The 18,756-nt window shown below is 34.1% G+C and overlaps 1 protein-coding gene and 1 pseudogene across 1 annotated transcript; one reads left to right on the plus strand and one right to left on the minus strand.

Annotated features, from left to right (window-relative positions):
- Positions 1–366: 366 nt before the first annotated feature.
- LOC126758881 (kelch-like protein 17) overlaps positions 367–18,756 on the minus strand; it is a 47,820-nt pseudogene continuing 29,430 nt past the window's right edge.
- On the plus strand, positions 3,454–5,952 carry LOC126751167 (kelch-like protein 5). Its single transcript, XM_050461216.1, has 7 exons — positions 3,454–3,537; positions 3,609–3,966; positions 4,046–4,417; positions 4,491–4,792; positions 5,097–5,305; positions 5,588–5,679; positions 5,746–5,952. Exons 1-7 carry the CDS (start codon positions 3,461–3,463, stop codon positions 5,950–5,952), a joined length of 1,617 nt encoding a protein of 538 aa, XP_050317173.1. The 5' UTR covers positions 3,454–3,460.

The raw sequence follows: 18,756 nt of genomic DNA on the forward strand, positions 1-18,756 counted from the left end.
CAAATTTCAATTATTGAAACATATTGTAAATACAAAACGAAAAGGACTGCAAATCGCATTTTCCCGTCAGTCAATTACAAATCACCCTATATTTAAGTACATACATGCCTTGCCGTGATTCTGTAAACATCGAGATATAAGAGAATATTTACTGAAAACTGTGTAGCATACAAAATATATGACGCGTTTTCGAAAATAAAAAATCAGATATTTTAGTATTTCTTAGAAGGGAATTTATTACAAAAAAACTATTTATTAGTATTGTTTATTCATTTCGACGCAAGAAAAGCTTCAGGCACAACAAAACTGGAATTAAAATCTATGTGAGGTAATGAGCACTTTTGTCCCCATTGGTCATTTTCCTCGTCATAGACTGATACACATATTTTGCCAGCAGAGATGCCAAATAGCCCATAGTTTATTCTCTAGCGATATGCCAGCTAGGAGATCACCGCTAACTTCCAAAGAGCAAATCTGTGAAATGTTTTCAAGAATATTTAGTTTGACATCAAGCGATTGGCAAAAATCAAGTTAATATACCTTAGACCATGAGTCTTGCTGAGGATTGTAACGTTCAACAAGGCAGTTATTGTCTTTATTGCTTAAAATATAAATGTGACCATTATGTGCAGCTGTCTGTAATATAAAAAGTAGCAATAAACGTTGTATTTAATTTTAATAGAGCTAAGAGGGCGACTAAATAAATAAGAGACTATTTTGAGTAAGACAATTTTGGTTATTTTTATCGAAGCGGAGCTATTTTGGCTGGTTTTGAAAACTCCAAGGTAAGCTTGGAACAAATTGACTCTCTTATTGTACCGACAGTATATATTTCACAAATAAATTGGAAAATTCTACGAAATCATTACTTGCTGAACGTTATACTAATATTAATAAGTATTTTTTAATCTAACTTACAACAGTATCAGTGTGAAATCCTCTCATTTTCGCACAAGAAGTCCAAGTATTCGAATCCGGGTTGTAGCATTCGATAGATTTTAGGTAGCTATCGACATTATAGCCGCCCATTATGTATATTTTACTATTCAAACTCACTGCACTGGCCATATGGTGGCGTCTAATTTCATAAATTTCTTCCACAATGTTGCAGATATATAATGCAACCCTAAAATTTAAATTTGTTTACAAACAAATTCATAATGAGCCATACAAAATTGCTATTAGTTTTGTACGCAAACTTATTCTGACTAGTGTATGTACATACATACATACATATGTATCTTAAATATTAAAGTGATAGATTCCGACTGAAGGGAATTCCGTCAAATTGACTTTAAAAAATATGGTCTTAGTTCGCAAATGGAACTTGAGAAGTTTTGAAACTTTTTATTTCCCTCACTTAAAAAAATAGGTGCCAATTTCAAAATGGAATGCGGAAAGGGGTTTCTCTTTCAGATAAATTTAAATAAAATATAAAATTCGTAACAGGCTAGAAACCAAAACCAAAGTTTATTTCAAAGTTATCGAAATTGCATGTCATAATATTACCTCAAACGAAAACAAAGCTTTCTTAAAACATTAAAAAACCACAATTTACAAAATCTTACTTCTTGCTACCTTATACCTTTTTATTTTCAGTGTTCGTATTCCATATCTGTTTTTGAAATTAGTGATCCACCCATTGCTAGCACGAAAGCCACCTGTTCCAAGTTTTTTGCTCGTTGTTTTGCAAACCAGTTCTTGAGTGCTTTTTCCATTTTTGGAAGTTCTGATGGTTTAAACGTTTTCCTCTTTCCTGGACCAGATTCAGCATGCGACACGAACTTCTTTATGGTGGCTTCATTTTTCTTAATACGAGCTATTGTTGATCTCTGCACTTGAAAACTTTTGGCTAAGGAATTGACAGAATATCCTGCACTTAGTTTCTTTAAAATGTCCACTTTATCTTTTATTGCTAGCAACGTAAATTTTTTCCTTGCCATTATGAAACCGCACTACACAAAACGTCAGTTAAAACTGATTCAAATCTCCTTAAACGCACATGCGTAAGAGTTACAAGAATTCATCATCGAAAAAAACGGGACTTCTCAGAAATGTATTCGAACTAAGGAACCGTTACCAAAATCAACAAGGTCTTGTCGCAAGTATCGAAGTAAAATTTTTTGGATGTCGCAAGTACTGAGTATATACTGTAAAATATTTCTTTGTTGCAAGAATCGAGGTGTTGCAAGTATCGAGATGTGCAAGAATCGAGGTACCACTGTTTGTCAAAATGGTATTTTCATTGTGTCGTTGGGATTGTAGTAAACTCGAATCCGCTTCTACTTGAATAACAAGTTTACTCGTAAAATAATCAATATTTGGGAATCGTCCTTTATTTTCAAAAGTCGATCGAAAATCGAATCTTGACATTCGATTTTACAGTTAAGTGACTCATTTTGATGTTCAGCATACGAGCACAAGATACCCTGCAATCAAAAAACCCAATATATGTAAATCCAACTACAAATTAATTAATTCTATTAAATTCTATTTCTTGTTAATTATATTTATTAAAACGGTAGCGCCTTGGGAATTTATTTCAAAAAAAGCAAATAATGGATCTAATGTCCAGTGTGACGAATATGGAAAACAACTGAAATATAAAAATTGTATGACGAGCTTACCAATTAAACACTAATAAATTGAGTTAAGTGTTTGTGTTTAGGATTCGGGAGTTATTCAATGAAAAAGGACGGAAACCGTAAAAGGATTGCAACCATGTTTGGCATCAAATTATTGCTATATTATAGATCAAAGGCTCACTTAATTTCAGTACTAAAATGTAAATATATATATATATATATATATATAATAATATATATATATATATATATATATATATATATATATATATTTATAAATATATATATTTTTGTGATATAAACTCAACTAAAGAGTAGTAGTGGTAGAGAGTTTAATATATTGTGTATCGGAGGAATATGAGGTTTGAACCGATTTAAATATTATTCATATCATTCCAGATGCTGTTTGAGCAAACATGTTCCCATTCCACATATACATAGACTACCATTAATATATTCAATATTCTACGATCACTGAAATTCAATACTAAATCTCACAGATTAATCGTTATTTTCGCTAAAAAGGTAAACGGTAAAAAAGTCATAGAAGCTGGGCACTACGTATTCAGTATTTGAGGGTTTGCAAACTTGTGGTCCGATTTCGATTTTTATAACATTTTTTCCTGATTTGTAAAAAATATATTTCATCGTCTGATGACTGGACCATCTCAAACATCTGTATGCATACGGGTACACTAGATAACTTGAAAGCAAGGATCGAGTTGAATTTACTTATTTAAAACATTTTATTTAATATTGTATTTTTTTTTTCTTACAAAAGGAAAGTTAAATAACTAGTAATGGCCACGAGTTGTACGCAAAAACCAACTCTTCAGAGTAATTCGACTGAGGCGAACCGTTTCATGGAGAAATTAATGGCGAAAATATTTTGCTTTTACGACGAGCAGTCTCTAATCGATGTGACATTTAAATTTACGGACTCAACGGCTGCGTAAGTATTACTTTGTCCTCAGCTTAAATAAAATGTTATAGATTAATATTTGTAATTCTTGGAATGCACAGTATACCCGCGCATCGTTTGATACTCGCAGCAGCGAGTCCTTACTTTGAGAACATTTTCAATAGCGAGCAAGGCAATAATTCCGTTATCGAAATAAATGATATCGATAGCGATATTTTTGAGCGTCTAATAGCCTTTTGTTACACCGGCCAGACACTCATTACCGTTAACAATGTCGGTGCTATGGTAAAAGCGGCAATCGTTTTGCAGTTGGACGATGCCATAACCAGTAGCGTGGACTACCTTATGTCACATATCGATGAATATACATTGCAGGGTGCTTACACGCTAGAGCGTGAAACGCAATGTGAATTTCTTAAGCAGAAAATCATCGAATTCGAAACACAGAATTTTATGAAGGTAAGTCTAAATATACACGTAATGTCTCACAATAGCGGTACTTGTGTAATCGACATTTGTTTCTATGTAATAATACTAGATCAGCCAAAGCAATGAGTTTTTGAATTTTGATGTTGAAAAAATGCAACGTCTTCTGGAATCTGACAATTTGAATATAGCACGTGAGGAAGATGCCTACGATGCCATAAAACGCTGGTTCAATTACGATGTTCCAGGGCGTCAAGAGCAACTGCCACTTTTAATAGCTTGTCTCCGGCTTATCCAATTCGATGCAGACTTTCTGTGGACACACATACATCCACTACCTGGCTGTGAGCTGCTGACCTTCAAGGCATTATTGTGGATCTGTAAGCCTGAAGCACGAACAAAGATAAATTTGCGATTTACAGAACCACGTGGAATCAGTGGTACAAATTGGGTTGAGAAAACAATCCTAGCGCTTTGCTCATCGGTAAGGGCACACTGTGGCTTATATTCAAAAATGATAATCTTAAATTAATATACTTACATTGTTTTTGGAATAGATCAATCCTAAGCTACTGCAATATAACAAAGCTGAGGATAAGTGGCAAGAATATGCGAGTATAAAATACAAATACCGATGGTATGGAACTATTTTAAAGGATGATAATTTATTATTTATTGGCGGTAATAAAAAAGGTGAATCAGTCAACAATGTCCGCAGCTGGAATATTCGGAATAAGACTTGGCAAAATTTGCCCGTCATGAATCAAGCAAGAGACGAACACTGTGTTGTCGAATTAGATGGTAAAATCTACGCGATTGGTGGTAGTGAGGGAAATAATACTCTGTCGTCGGTGGAAAGGTAAATACGTTTAAATTTATATCGAATTACCTAACGATGGCGATTGTGAGGTTTAACAATTTCAGGTTAACTTTATGCCTAATAGTGAAAGTACTTTAGTCTAGATGTGGTAGATTAGTATGGACGGTGGACAGAATAAGTAGTTCTACATTTAGAAAGGAGGGAATTCAGTAAAATGTTATGATCTGATTGACTCTGACTTTAGAAAACTCTAACTCTTTGACATTGTCAACGACTTCTTTAGAATAATTCTAATTGTTTTTTTAGTATGCATTCTTTTTTCATTGCTTTTGTTTATTTCCAGATATACGACTTCTGAAGGTTGGAAGTTCGTGAAGAGCTTGATTGTTGGACGATTTCAGGCCAGTGCAGTGAGTTTGAATAGTAAAATATACATAATGGGCGGCTATAATGTCGATAGCTACCTAAAATCTATCGAATGCTACAACCCGGATTCGAATACTTGGACTTCTTGTGCGAAAATGAGAGGATTTCACACTGATACTGTTGTAAGTTAGATTAAAAAATACTTATTAATATTAGTATAACGTTCAGCAAGTAATGATTTCGTAGAATTTTCCAATTTATTTGTGAAATATATACTGTCGGTACAATAAGAGAGTCAATTTGTTCCAAGCTTACCTTGGAGTTTTCAAAACCAGCCAAAATAGCTCCGCTTCGATAAAAATAACCAAAATTGTCTTACTCAAAATAGTCTCTTATTTATTTAGTCGCCCTCTTAGCTCTATTAAAATTAAATACAACGTTTATTGCTACTTTTTATATTACAGACAGCTGCACATAATGGTCACATTTATATTTTAAGCAATAAAGACAATAACTGCCTTGTTGAACGTTACAATCCTCAGCAAGACTCATGGTCTAAGGTATATTAACTTGATTTTTGCCAATCGCTTGATGTCAAACTAAATATTCTTGAAAACATTTCACAGATTTGCTCTTTGGAAGTTAGCGGTGATCTCCTAGCTGGCATATCGCTAGAGAATAAACTATGGGCTATTGGTGGCATCTCTGCTGGCAAAATATGTGTATCAGTCTATGACGAGGAAAATGACCAATGGGGACAAAAGTGCTCATTACCTCACATAGATTTTAATTCCAGTTTTGTTGTGCCTGAAGCTTTTCTTGCGTCGAAATGAATAAACAATACTAATAAATAGTTTTTTTGTAATAAATTCCCTTCTAAGAAATACTAAAATATCTGATTTTTTATTTTCGAAAACGCGTCATATATTTTGTATGCTACACAGTTTTTAGTTAATATTCTCTTATATCTCGATGTTTACAGAATCACGGCAAGGCATGTATGTGCTTAAATATAGGGTGATTTGTAATTGACTGACGGGAAAATGCGATTTGCAGTCCTTTTCGTTTTGTATTTACAATATGTTTCAATAATTGAAATTTGCTATATAATTTTTGCATCTACTGCATTGTGCAAACAAATATCATTAATATAACACAATATTTTCGAAATTGTTGAATAAATAAAAAAATAGCTAATGAAAAATGTTATTGTATAAGAAATGGGAAGCACTTTCCACGCAAGTACAGATTCGCTTTCAAACAATGAGAAAACGCCTGCAAACTGTGATCAAACTGAAAGGTGAATTTTGTCCATTTCATTTACTTCAAAGTAATCCCCTCCTCCTCGCCTTTAATTCCTTCATATTTCAAGAAAATAAAGGGTTTGGTTACACTCGAACTTACCTCCCAACTCTCTTGTTTCACTCGCACTTTTTGTCGTTTTATACGATCATCTTGACGTGGAATAATTTTACGTACACAAAGTATGCGTAAAGTATAGAATATTGGAGAAAAAATGTATTTATATTGCTCAGATATCTTAAATATTGACCGATATCTATGGTGTAAAACCCTGGAAGTTGGAAGAAGTTTGAAAATTTCACATTAGACACGATTTTATCTATGTTTGGCATTACCATATATTATTAACTGAGTTTGAGTTTGAGTTTCATTAAAGTACCTCATATACAAGAAAGTACTTCATATACCATTATATAGCGAAAAAGTCAACCCGATATGCGAAAACAAAGATACTGGTTTTATGGGGCAGTGTCAGTTTTCACTTGATTTCATCCATTTTAAGCTTAAAGGTGTACAACGAACTGAAAAAGTACATTTCCTCAAAAATATATGAAGATAACTTACATGTGATATAAAGTCTACTCGAACTGCGACAATCTTTCTATTGGGTGAATAAGGGAGATCAACACTTCCCCGATTCCTACACAACGGTCCACTTATTAGATATGTGGTGGCTGAAATAATTGTAGGAGCAAAGTTTAATCCCGTTACATTTACTGGTGCTTGATTTGTATACCGAAAACTGAAAGAATCAGATGGAATTTAGCCTTTGATTATAGGAAGTATTTGTAGTCTGATTTCGATCATATTCGCACTGTAACATAGCAATGTCAAGATAATATTTTTTCCGAAATTTAGTTGAAATTAGTAAGACAGATACCGTGTTATGGGTGTTCACCTAAATATGGGTAGAGCCACGACCCTCGTCGAATTCTGATATTGGCTCCTTTAAATAATTTTTGAATCAGTTCGGGTGCAAAATTTAGTGCATTAGATACTTAAAAAAAAAAAAAAAACGTTAACTTCAGTTGCACCGAAGCTAAATACCCTTCACAGGTGCATTTCTGTTAGTAACTATGTGTTCAGTTTGTATGGAAGCTATATGCTATAGTAATCCGTTCTAAACAAGTTTTTTAGAGATTACATTGTTGCCTTAAAAAATAACATATATCAAATTTCGTCAATATATTTTGTCAAATGTGAAAGTTTTTCATACAAGAACTTGATTCCGATCGTTCAGTTTATATGGCAGCTATATGCTATAGTTAACCGATATGATCAATTTCTTCGGAGATTACACTGTTGCCTTAGAAAATAACATATACCAAATTTCGTGAATATATCTTGTCAAATGTGAAAGTTTTCCATACAAGCATTTGATTCCGATCGTTCAGTTTGTATTACAGCTATATGTTATAGTGGTCCGATATCGGCAGTTCCGACAAATGAGCAGCTTCTTGAAGAGATAATGACGTTTGCAAAATTTCAAAAACTGAGGGACTAGTTCGTATATATACAGACAGACGGACATGGCTAAATCAACTGATCATTTATATATATACTTTATAGGGTCTCCGACGATTCCTTCTGGGTGTTACAAACTTCGTGACAAACTTAATATACCCTGTTCAGGGTATAAAAAAAATAACCTAAGGTATGCCTTAATCTAATCAAACTTCAAGCGTTAATATCATTTAAAAAGTTATGTTAACAAAAAAATCTTAATAACAAAATCTATGAAAAGGAATATTTTTGAAAATAGTTGGAAGCGAGACATGAATTTTTCTCTCAGATATTAAGAAAAAAATAGAAACTACTTTTCACTCTTAATTTACTGCCTTTATGAGAATATTACATATTGCTTATTTTGTAAGTATTACTGTAATTTTGAACGCAAGCGGCTTTGAACTTCAAAAAAATCAAATTAATTAAAGTTTTACCCTTTTGGCTTCATAGCATAGTTGATATTCCTATACCTACAAGTATATATATAGACACTATACTTGTAGAGTCAATATGTATGAGCATATAGCATCAACATGTTTGAATGTTAATGCAGAAGCTTAAATGCTTGATGCGGTTGGTATGGTTTGCATTCAATTTTACAACCCTGGTTTATATATGTACCGCAACCTATAACATTTCGGCTTATAAACTTAGTAAAATTACCACAAATACTTCACCAACTTGTGCCAGTAATCAAACAATTGCTTGATTAGTAACGATAAACCTCAATCAACTTTGGTTACGCCTAATTTAATACTCAAATACAAATTGTGGATACATGATTGTCATGCGGGAACATATGTTTCATTTATAGTTTTATTTATAATGCGCGATATTGGTTGTGATAAATATATATACATTTGTACAATGCAACACTTGGCTCACCTCCAATCCATTATCGTATATGCCGCCAACTTCTTCAAATTTCCTTACACAGTGTCAAACATAACAAAATTCCCATTTTATTTAAAAAGAAATTTTATTAAATACGCCATTTAAATCACAGCAATTAATAAAGTCAGGCACTTAAATAGCCACAACAAATCATTGCAAATTGTTAATAACATAAAATCAGTTTCAAATTTGCACCGAAATTTACACTGTAAACGTCAACCTGACAGCAAAAGCTCCGCCGACACGCTTAGTTTAACATTCAAACACACATTAAAAATGAAATGGGCTTGTTATACATGTTTTTCTTGCAGCGAAGGTGGTGTGGCTTAAATGAACAGGTGTAGGCCATGGCGTATACGTGACATATCATGTTCAACATAGAACAGATAAGCATATACAAGTAGACCACTGAACATATTCATCGTTGCGGTTTCATGAAATAAATGTCTAGTAAAAATAGATGAAATCCTGTCGATACCACCCCAACTGCCATATATGTACTAACTAATAAACCTTATGTATCTGTCAGTATAGGAGTTACATATACTATATATTGTATTTGCACATACAAGTATGTGGTGCCGAGTTTAGGACGAAGACAAAATACTATGTTACTGAACACGATAAAGAGAAAGTTCAACTCTGGACCGAAAAACTTTTAAAGAGTAAAAAAATGGAATTAAGATCATTTTCAAATAAATAAGAACGAAAGAAGAAATAAGAAGTATTTCCAATTAAGTAGGAAGAAGGAAATTCTTTGTATAAAATGAATTGAAAGAAGTGAATCAAATTGTAATAAAACAACACAAGTAAACTAAATAAAATTATTCACGTTTTCCTACATGTATATATAAAATTTCTTGGATTTCCATCTTCAGGTTGACATTTTACACCATAAAGTAATATATTTCAAAGTAATTGATTCTTGTAAGTTACAAGAGTATAAAATATTCGGTTACATCCGAACTTACCCCTTCCTTACTTACATACTCTCTTATTAATAAGTGGTGATTACTCACAAGCAAACATACTTGGAGCGACCAAAACATGTCTGTCTTAATTTTTTGTTGATTTTGCACCAATCATATCGTACATGGTTATATCAAACACTTAGAGGGCTAAGAAAAGAGTTGTGAACTATGTATGTTATCATTGGTATATCATTTTAAACCGACAAATATACTATATCAATCATCAATTTGTTGTTATTAACTGATTTTTCAACTGTCGAACATGTCACATTGATGTGATAGTGTCGGTTGTCATAATTTTTATTATGTATCGTTGTAGAGACTTATATATGTTGAAGGTCAGAAAAGACAAGTTATGTAATTTTTGCGAAGGGATTCTTACCGATACTACGATATATTAAGTCTTCCGAATATATAATAAAACAAAAAAACAAAATTCGCAACTTTTTCCTAAATGTCTACCGAAAGTCCAAAATTTTTGGATTTGAGAAGTACTCACCCGATTCAACCCATTTTGAACACACTGATATACTATCATCAGGAAAACATTCTCTCTGAATTTCAATTATATATCCCATATATTTTCGGTCAAATGTCAACTATAGATACTGGGGTCAATACTTCGTTGAGCCACCATATACCCAATATAAACATTTTCAAACTTTTGGGTGGCTGGATGTATCGGCCACTATTTGGCGTATTTCCACGAAATTTGCAAGGCGTGGTTTACTAACAGTGGTTTTTGTGCCCAAAACAAATACAATTGGGTGAAAAACTTGACCAAGCCCCCTTTAACCAATAACAGAATTTTGGAACATCCAGCAAAGTCAGCTATGTCATTAGTGATTGTATTTCAGGTACCTTAATAAAAGCCAGGAATTATTTTTTTAGTATGTGACATGATAACAGTTAATAGATAAAATCGAGTCGATACTACGCCGACACCAAAACACTTGTTTAAACTCAACAAAGATTTATCATTCCTTACCTCTGGTGGGGGGAAATGAAACCGTCTTTCGTCGAGTGAGAAGTATTTCATTCTGATTTTATTGTTAATTTTTCTTTGCTTATATACAAATTTTTGAAAACTATCTTAACTAACTAAATATATGTGTGTGTATGTATGTTACAGCCCACCACATGGGGTTGTTTTCAACCATACAATGCCATACATGTGTGCGTGTGTGGTCATACAATTTGTAAGTTGTATGGTTTGGGCTGTTTTCAAGTGCACAAGTGCATTTGTAATCAATTGCCCAAACCTAAGTAAATATGTTTATATAACATATCTTGAGTACATGCGTATTACATTTAAATGCATACGTGCCTCATGTATGTATGTACATATGTATATGTATGTATATTTATGGGTTTATTTATGTATGTATTGTATTGCCTCGGATTGGCGAAGATAAGCCTGTTCAATATATTTGAACATATTGCCGAGGGAAAGAAATGATTATTAGTGGACTGTATAACTTATTACAATAGCTACAATATTTCTTATCTTATTTGTAAATAATATAAAATCGTCTAAATATAAATATATTAATTATTCCGCCTTTTTTGAAGTAATGATCCTGTTCAATTTTGAACATTCTCCCTGGCGGCAAAAGTGACTGCAGCTTGTAGTCGTCGCCTGGTTTTCAATCGATACTAAATGAAGATTTCTGCTAGCACGCCGACTATAAAGAATAATAATGCGTACTGAATGTCCATGTTCATTTTTGAACATTCTCCCGGGCGGCAAAAGTGACTTCTAACCGCAGATTTTAATCGACGTTTCGATTGTTAACGCAAGCTGCCATGGTATTAGTAACTCCCAAATGGTTGTTACTACATCCGCCTTTCCAACTGGATCTATTTCGGCTATTTCGATAGTTTTACTTACGTCTTTTTTATTATGGTCCTGGAAAAGGATTTCTTTATCGCGTTGCTTATCCTTCTCCACTTCAAGTTTTTTTGATGCATCGTCCTTTGTTTCAGTAGTTTGTTTGTCGTCTCTCGTCTTAGAAGTTGTGTCTCGTATCTTCTTGTCTTCATCTTTTTTTGTTGTATCCACACGTCTTTTGGCGACACTTCGACTGGCATCCGACGAAGATGTCATTGTTGCGTAGCCATAACAACTTGTACCCGGAGTTCGGGAGTTGGTGACCACCTTGGCTCCGATAACTTTGCCATATTTAGAAAATATAGTTTTCAGATCACTGGCTCTCGTTAATGAAGATAACCCGATACCAAAAGATTACGTGAAGGTTTTGTCTGCTTTCCTGTGGACGACAATTTTGTAGATGTATTCACTATGTCATCCTTCTGCGAAGTCTTGTTTGAAGATGATTTTTGTTCACTAATGTCTTTATCCTTTTTGTCGCCGGATTTCTCATCTTTTCTCTTTGATTTATCGTCATCGGGCTTGCTGCATTGGCGTTCGTCTTTACTGCTGCTGGATCCACCCTTGGATGTTCTTATGTCCTTCAAAGCTGCAACCGTTTTTGTACTCTTTTGCGCTGAATTCCTGCCGGTATTATCACCTTCTGCATCGGTGCATTTTTCCTTTATGTATTTTAGTGCAGTAGTAAAATCTTCCTTCTGTGTTTTAGCATCATCTCCATAATATGATCAGCTACTTCAGTTTCGTCTTCAAACGATTTAACCTGGACTTCACTTTCCCACATTTTTCCAAAATATGAGCCTGCCGGAAGAGATAGATGACAAGTTACCAATTTAGTTGGTTTTTCCTCAGTTTTTGAAGCCTTATGAAGTTCTTCAAGTGACTCTTCTTCAACTTCAACTTCATATAGGTTTTTGTCTTCCTTTATTACTTCTGCTGTTTCCTCCTCAGCAGAAGACAGATCTATATACAAGGTAGATAAAAGATTGGAACTTTTGTACATTTTAAATCCGAGTCAAAAACGGTATAAATTTTCAAGTCACGCTGAAGAGAAATATAACTAATTTCGGGCTCTCTTTTTGTAATCTCGCTAAACAAAGTTTGAGATTTTGGAAATACTCCGCCGTTATTTCAAAATATAAATTTTCAACTTCAGGAAAAATTTTTGAAAAATAATTTGTGTGAAAATTGTGCATTTGAAGAAACACAATTTTCAAATGTTTAATATGATCACTTTTTATTGCAGTGATTTGGTGGAGATCTTCCATTACTTCTCTGAGAGTTGAATTCTCCTCTTGAATATGAAGATTCCAAGATCCAAATCAAATGTATGTGACTTGTATGTATTTGTCAGGGTGTTGCTTGTTTTTCTCCAAAGAAATCGTTGGAGGTATTTGATTTGGCCGCCTAGTTGACCTTGCTGTGCCTCGACTCACAGCCGCTGAATATCTCTTGGATAGCAGTTAGATCACTGCGTTTAGTCTCTGCTAAAACGGCTTATGCGATCGGTTTTAATGCGGGAATATACACCCGTACACCCGTCTAACAATTTAATTTTGCCTGTATTTGTATTAATAACAGGGCTTCTTTAAATTTGGCTGAGCTCTTTTTTTTTTTTGTTTTAGGCTCGATAGGACCAAAAAATGTTATTAAAGGTTCTAATATGCGGGAATATACACCCGTCTTACAATTATTTTTTTTATGTTGCCTGTATTTTAAACAGGGATTTTTTGTATGTTGCCTGTTTTTTAAATACAGACTTTTTGATTTTGGCCGAGCTCTTCATCCGGCTCGAAGGACCAAAAAATGTAAAAAAACTCAAAAAAAGATTATTTATTCCTTCCCTGCAAAAAATTGTGCGACTAATCTCTAAAGAGAGTATTCCGGGACTAGTCTCGATGTGGAACAATTGAGTATTAATTAGTCGCAACTAGTCTCAAACGGGTATAATTGGAGATCAATTAGTCTCAATTAATCCCTATCGGGTACTATTGGGAAAAAAGTTAGAATTTTGGCAAAAATACATTCATAAATTTCAAAGCAAAGTTACTGAATTTCCTTCCATTCAATTATCATAACCTATTACATTTAAAAAAAACCATAAGTAATGAATTTCGTACATGTCTTTGCACTAGCAAGAGGCGGTGTACAAAAACATTGAAACTTTTTACAAACTGAAAAATTTTTATAAGAAATTTTAATCAGAACGAAAGATAATTGAACTATCTCCATTTTCATATATGCGTTAACATTGTATATTTTTAAACATGCTTATAAAACAAAGCCCATGCTAACAACATTTTGTATTTCGACATGTACTTTTGACTTGCATAAAACAATAAATATAGCCTTGAAGCATTTACAAAATAAATGAATTTTTTTTAATTCATTATGGATTAAAAGATAATTAAACTATCTTTCTTTTAGTATACATTAACATTAATAATTTCCAAACATTTTTATGAAAAATAGCTTTTTCTAACAGAATTTTATATTTCAATCATGTACGTATTTGTCTCAAGAGCGGCATTCAAATGTAGGCTTCCATGATGATACTTGGTTTTTAATAAAATCTGGATCTGTAAAAGCATTGATAATAGATTCAAGAGCAACAATATAATCCACCAATAAATGCTTACTTAAAAAAACCAACATACCTTATTATCAAATCCCCTGCAGAACGTTCCAGACTCTGATGAAATAACCAACTGTTGGTTGCTTATGTGATTAGCCGTAGAACAAAACAGTTGCATGCTGCAATAATTCATAATATAATTAATTTATTGTGAGATTTACACAACTATATTTCAATAACAACTTACCAATTGCTTCATTTGGTTGTTTATCTGCACTTCTGCGACTTTGTTTACATTTAAATACAGTGTTGTTAAGTTAGGGAAATTTCCCTTTTTTTGTGCTACTTACAAACAAAGGGGAAATTTCATCGATGTACTTTTTCTTAAATATCGTCGAGCTAAATGATATAACCTAAAAGATAAATATTTAAGACGTTTGGAGATTTGATTTTAATACCTACATTTCGATTCGAAGTGAAATTTAGGTTATAATGATTAATAACCTGATGTTAGAAACAATTAATATGCAAGAGAATATTTTCGCTATACACGAAATCTCAATCATTGTACTTTTTGTATCACTTATGGTTCAAAGAAATGATCATTTATAATAGCTTTTTCTTCAATAAGAAGATAGAATACTGCTTTAAGTAAAAGCCTGGATATTAGGCATGCTGTCAATTATTCTCTAAGCATAGACCTTTGTTTCTGCAAATATTTAGTAAGCTGTAGATCTGAGCAAAGCTTGTATTTTATAAGCATATTATCATTTTTAACAATTATTGATTTGGATTTAAAACCACTCAAGCCAATTCATTTTGAAATTGTGAGCCTTTTCAACCTAAGCTCGAAAATGTCTTACGTAGTTAACAACACTCTTTTCACAGTTGCAGAACTAGAAGTCGAAACCTATCGACGTCTCTATATCGATAATTATCTACTGATATTATACCATTATTATATCGAAAGGTATTGCGAGCAGACAAAAGGAATCGACATCAAGAGATTATTTATCTAAACAAATTGATAAGCACTGTTTATATCTATTTTTTCATTGTGGTGGACATGTTTTCCAGCATTGTATTTATATTACATTGACTATTTTTGCGAAAGTAAACTAAAAAAGTGCTTGACAACATTTTTACGCGTAATAACATAAAACACCTATAACTACAATAAAATAAAATATAAAAAGAAATAAGTTAGAACTGTGATTTGCGTGCATATTACTATTGCCAGTGGTAATTTGTTAATAATGGGAAGAACAAAATATCTGCAGAAGGTAATAAATGTATTAAGGAGAAAAAGAGTTAACGAAAACTAATGACCCGGTGAGTAAATATATGCACATTTTTTATCGAAACACACTTACTAATTTATTTAATTTTTTTAGCGCAATTTGACTCGAATTACGCAAAAGTTTAAATGAGGGTAAATGTATGTATCGAGATAGTTCCAAGGCAGTACTATCGATAATATTTCCCGTAAATCGGTAAGAAGTGCGAAAAGTGAAAATTGAAAATCTGTTTGGCTAAATCAACATTATTAAAACAAATAAAAGAAAAAAGGAATAGCAGCAAAGTGAGAAAAGGAGTTTTTGTACAAGATGAGTAAGGTAAGCAAGCGTCACCTAAGGAGAATAATAAGTAGGGAAAGAAAAAAGAATCGTGAAAAGTTAAGACTAGGTAGAAATTACGCTGTGTCGACCGTGTCCACTGCTAGGATTGCTGGAAATGTAGAGGAGGTTCTACCATATGTGCCAAGTCGCTCAGTGGAAGTCCCATTTCAGCAGAAATTGAAAATGTGGTCAATTCGTAATAAAATAAACCACAAAAGCCTTTCTGAACTGCTTGCACTTCTTGCAGCAGAAAATATTAAAGTACCTAAAAGTGCACAATCTCTATTAAGAAATAAGCCCCAGTTAATGGTGCAAAATATGAGCCCGGGACTTTTTTGTAATTTTGGCATTAAGGCGCAGCTATATAAAATTGGGGAAAAATTGCTTGATTATAACACCATAATTGCAGAAATAAATATTGACGGTCTACCCTTGTACGCTTACATGTTAGTGAAAGCAGACGTGTTTTTTAGTGGTCCAAAACATCAGAAATAATTGGTGATTTTTAAAGTGGTAGCAGACTTGTTTTTGTGTGTTTTTGCTTGAGACTTACCGGGAGACTGGAACTGGACCTCTGATTTAGTGGATGCTAGTACCAAAAATTAGATAAGTACTTGATTTGGTTTCAATAGAATAGAATTTGGCACTTACCTTCCCCTTTTTTGATAATTTTATATACATAAAACAAAAAATAAATAGGAATTTCCCCTCGTAACAGCGTATCAAAACGTGCACTTAATTCCTTTTTGCCGTTTTGACTTAGTCTATCAGCTGTTTTTTTTGTTTTGTTTCTCCTTTTTCTCCTTCTTTGTTTTGCTTTGGTTACGGCATTGCCAACCATCAAAATATAAGTAAGGTTTATTAGGGCAAAGACTGAACGTACCCACTGACAGGTGTTCCCAACTATTCTCTGGCAGAATTATGGCCTCTGAGAACAGTTTGGGATGCACACCAGAGAATCCTTTTCGGAGGAACTCAAAAATTTTGAGAACGCCTCCAAAAGGCAAACCTGAAGGGGCCACCGCTACTGGATCAGCAAAAATATGCGAAAATCCCGACCAAGCAGGCAAAGGTGGCAAATGTGAGCAGCTCCAAAATAATGGAAATAATGAAAATCCCAGTAATTTCTGCATACTGGGAAAAAAAATCAAAGAGCTCGAAAGCATGATGTCTGGTCAGAGACATATTAACCAAGCTATGCGGGATCTGATAAGCTGTATCACAAGCTTGTATGACAAAGCAGAAAAGCAAGAGCGCCCGTCGAAAAGAGTTATGGTAGGAAAAAAGCGTCGCAGGTATCTCCTATCAAAAGTGATAAAAATGCCCCAAAGAGACCTCGCGAGGTATTGGGATATTTGCCACCAACAAAGAAGCCGAAAAACATGAGTCATAAAGTGCAAGCAACATATAGTGAGGTCACTGAATGCATGCACAAAGACAGTGTGGGAGACAAGCGCGCTGGCGAGAAATGGGTAGACGTCGTAAGAAAGAAGAAACCGATCGTGAAAAAAATCAGATCGAAACCAGACGCTATAATCTTAACAAAAAAGGAGGGAGCGTCGTATGCGGATATTTTGAAAAAAATAAAATGCGACAGAGGGCTTGAAGAACTGGGTTCAAACGTGAGGTACATTAGAAAAACCCTCAAAGGAGACCTGCTAATTGAACTAAAAAATCAAGCAGAAAAGAGAGCCGACACGTTCGAAAGTGCCCTAGAAGGAGTTATTGGTGAGATGGCCGTAATACAGCCAAAAACTCATAATATTACCATTATGTGTAAAGACTTGGATGAGATAACCACCCCTGAAGAAATCTGTGAGGCATTACACAAGGAGTGTGGGATCCAGAACCTGGGGAAGCAAAATATAAAAAATTTGCGGAAAACTCGAAGTGGCACTCAAATAGCTCTTATATGCCTACGAGCTGAGGATGCCAAAACTTTACTTAAGTGCGGTAAAGTAAAGATCGGGTGGTCTATTTGTCGTCTCCGGGAATTTTCACCTATTACTCGTTGTTTTAGGTGCTTCCAACTAGGACATATAGCACCCAAATGTAGCAGCCCCATTGATAGGTCATCCCTTTGTACTCGTTGCGGAACCCCAGGTCACATGGCAAAGACATGCACGAATTCCCCGAGTTGCATGCTCTGCAAAGGGGAACACTCTGTTCTGAGTACGGCCTGTCCTAAATACGCAGATATGTTAAAGTCAACGAAAAAATGAAGATACTGCAACTTAATCTCAATCATTGCGCTGCAGCACAAGACCTTCTAAAACAGACGGTGCTAGAAGAAAGCATAGATGTCGCCATATTAAGCGAACAATATTCTCAACGTTCGGAAAGCACTTGGTGTAAAGATGTAAGTGGCAAAGCAGCAATATGGGCCTGCAAAGGACAAGCCTTCACATCTCGCTCCAATGAAACCCATAATGGCTTTACATGGGCGAATATACAAGGAATATTTTTTGTAAGCTGCTATGCTCGTCCTAGTGCAACAATTAGCGAATTTGAAGATTTTCTCCTGGAGTTGTCTCTAGAAATCAGAAGCAAAACCCCAATAATAATAGCGGGAGATTTCAACGCATGGTCTACTGCTTGGGGTAGCAGAATTACAAACCATCGTGGTCGCCTCATTCTAGAATTTTTGAGTCAAACAAACCTTATGATTTTAAACAGTGGCACACAAAATACCTTTCAAAAGGGAAATAAAGGATCAGTAATAGACTTAATGTTTGCCAACGACGCGCTTAGCAGGCATACTAAATGGAAGGTGTCAGACTTGTATACAAATAGCGACCATATGGCTATAATTGCCGAAGTTTCGTTCTCACAGGAAACGGAACTCTGTCGTAGAAATACTTCTCGAAAACGAAGTTGGC

The sequence above is a fragment of the Bactrocera neohumeralis genome, chromosome 2, assembly GCF_024586455.1.
Source record: "Bactrocera neohumeralis isolate Rockhampton chromosome 2, APGP_CSIRO_Bneo_wtdbg2-racon-allhic-juicebox.fasta_v2, whole genome shotgun sequence".
NCBI lineage: Eukaryota > Metazoa > Arthropoda > Insecta > Diptera > Tephritidae > Bactrocera > Bactrocera neohumeralis.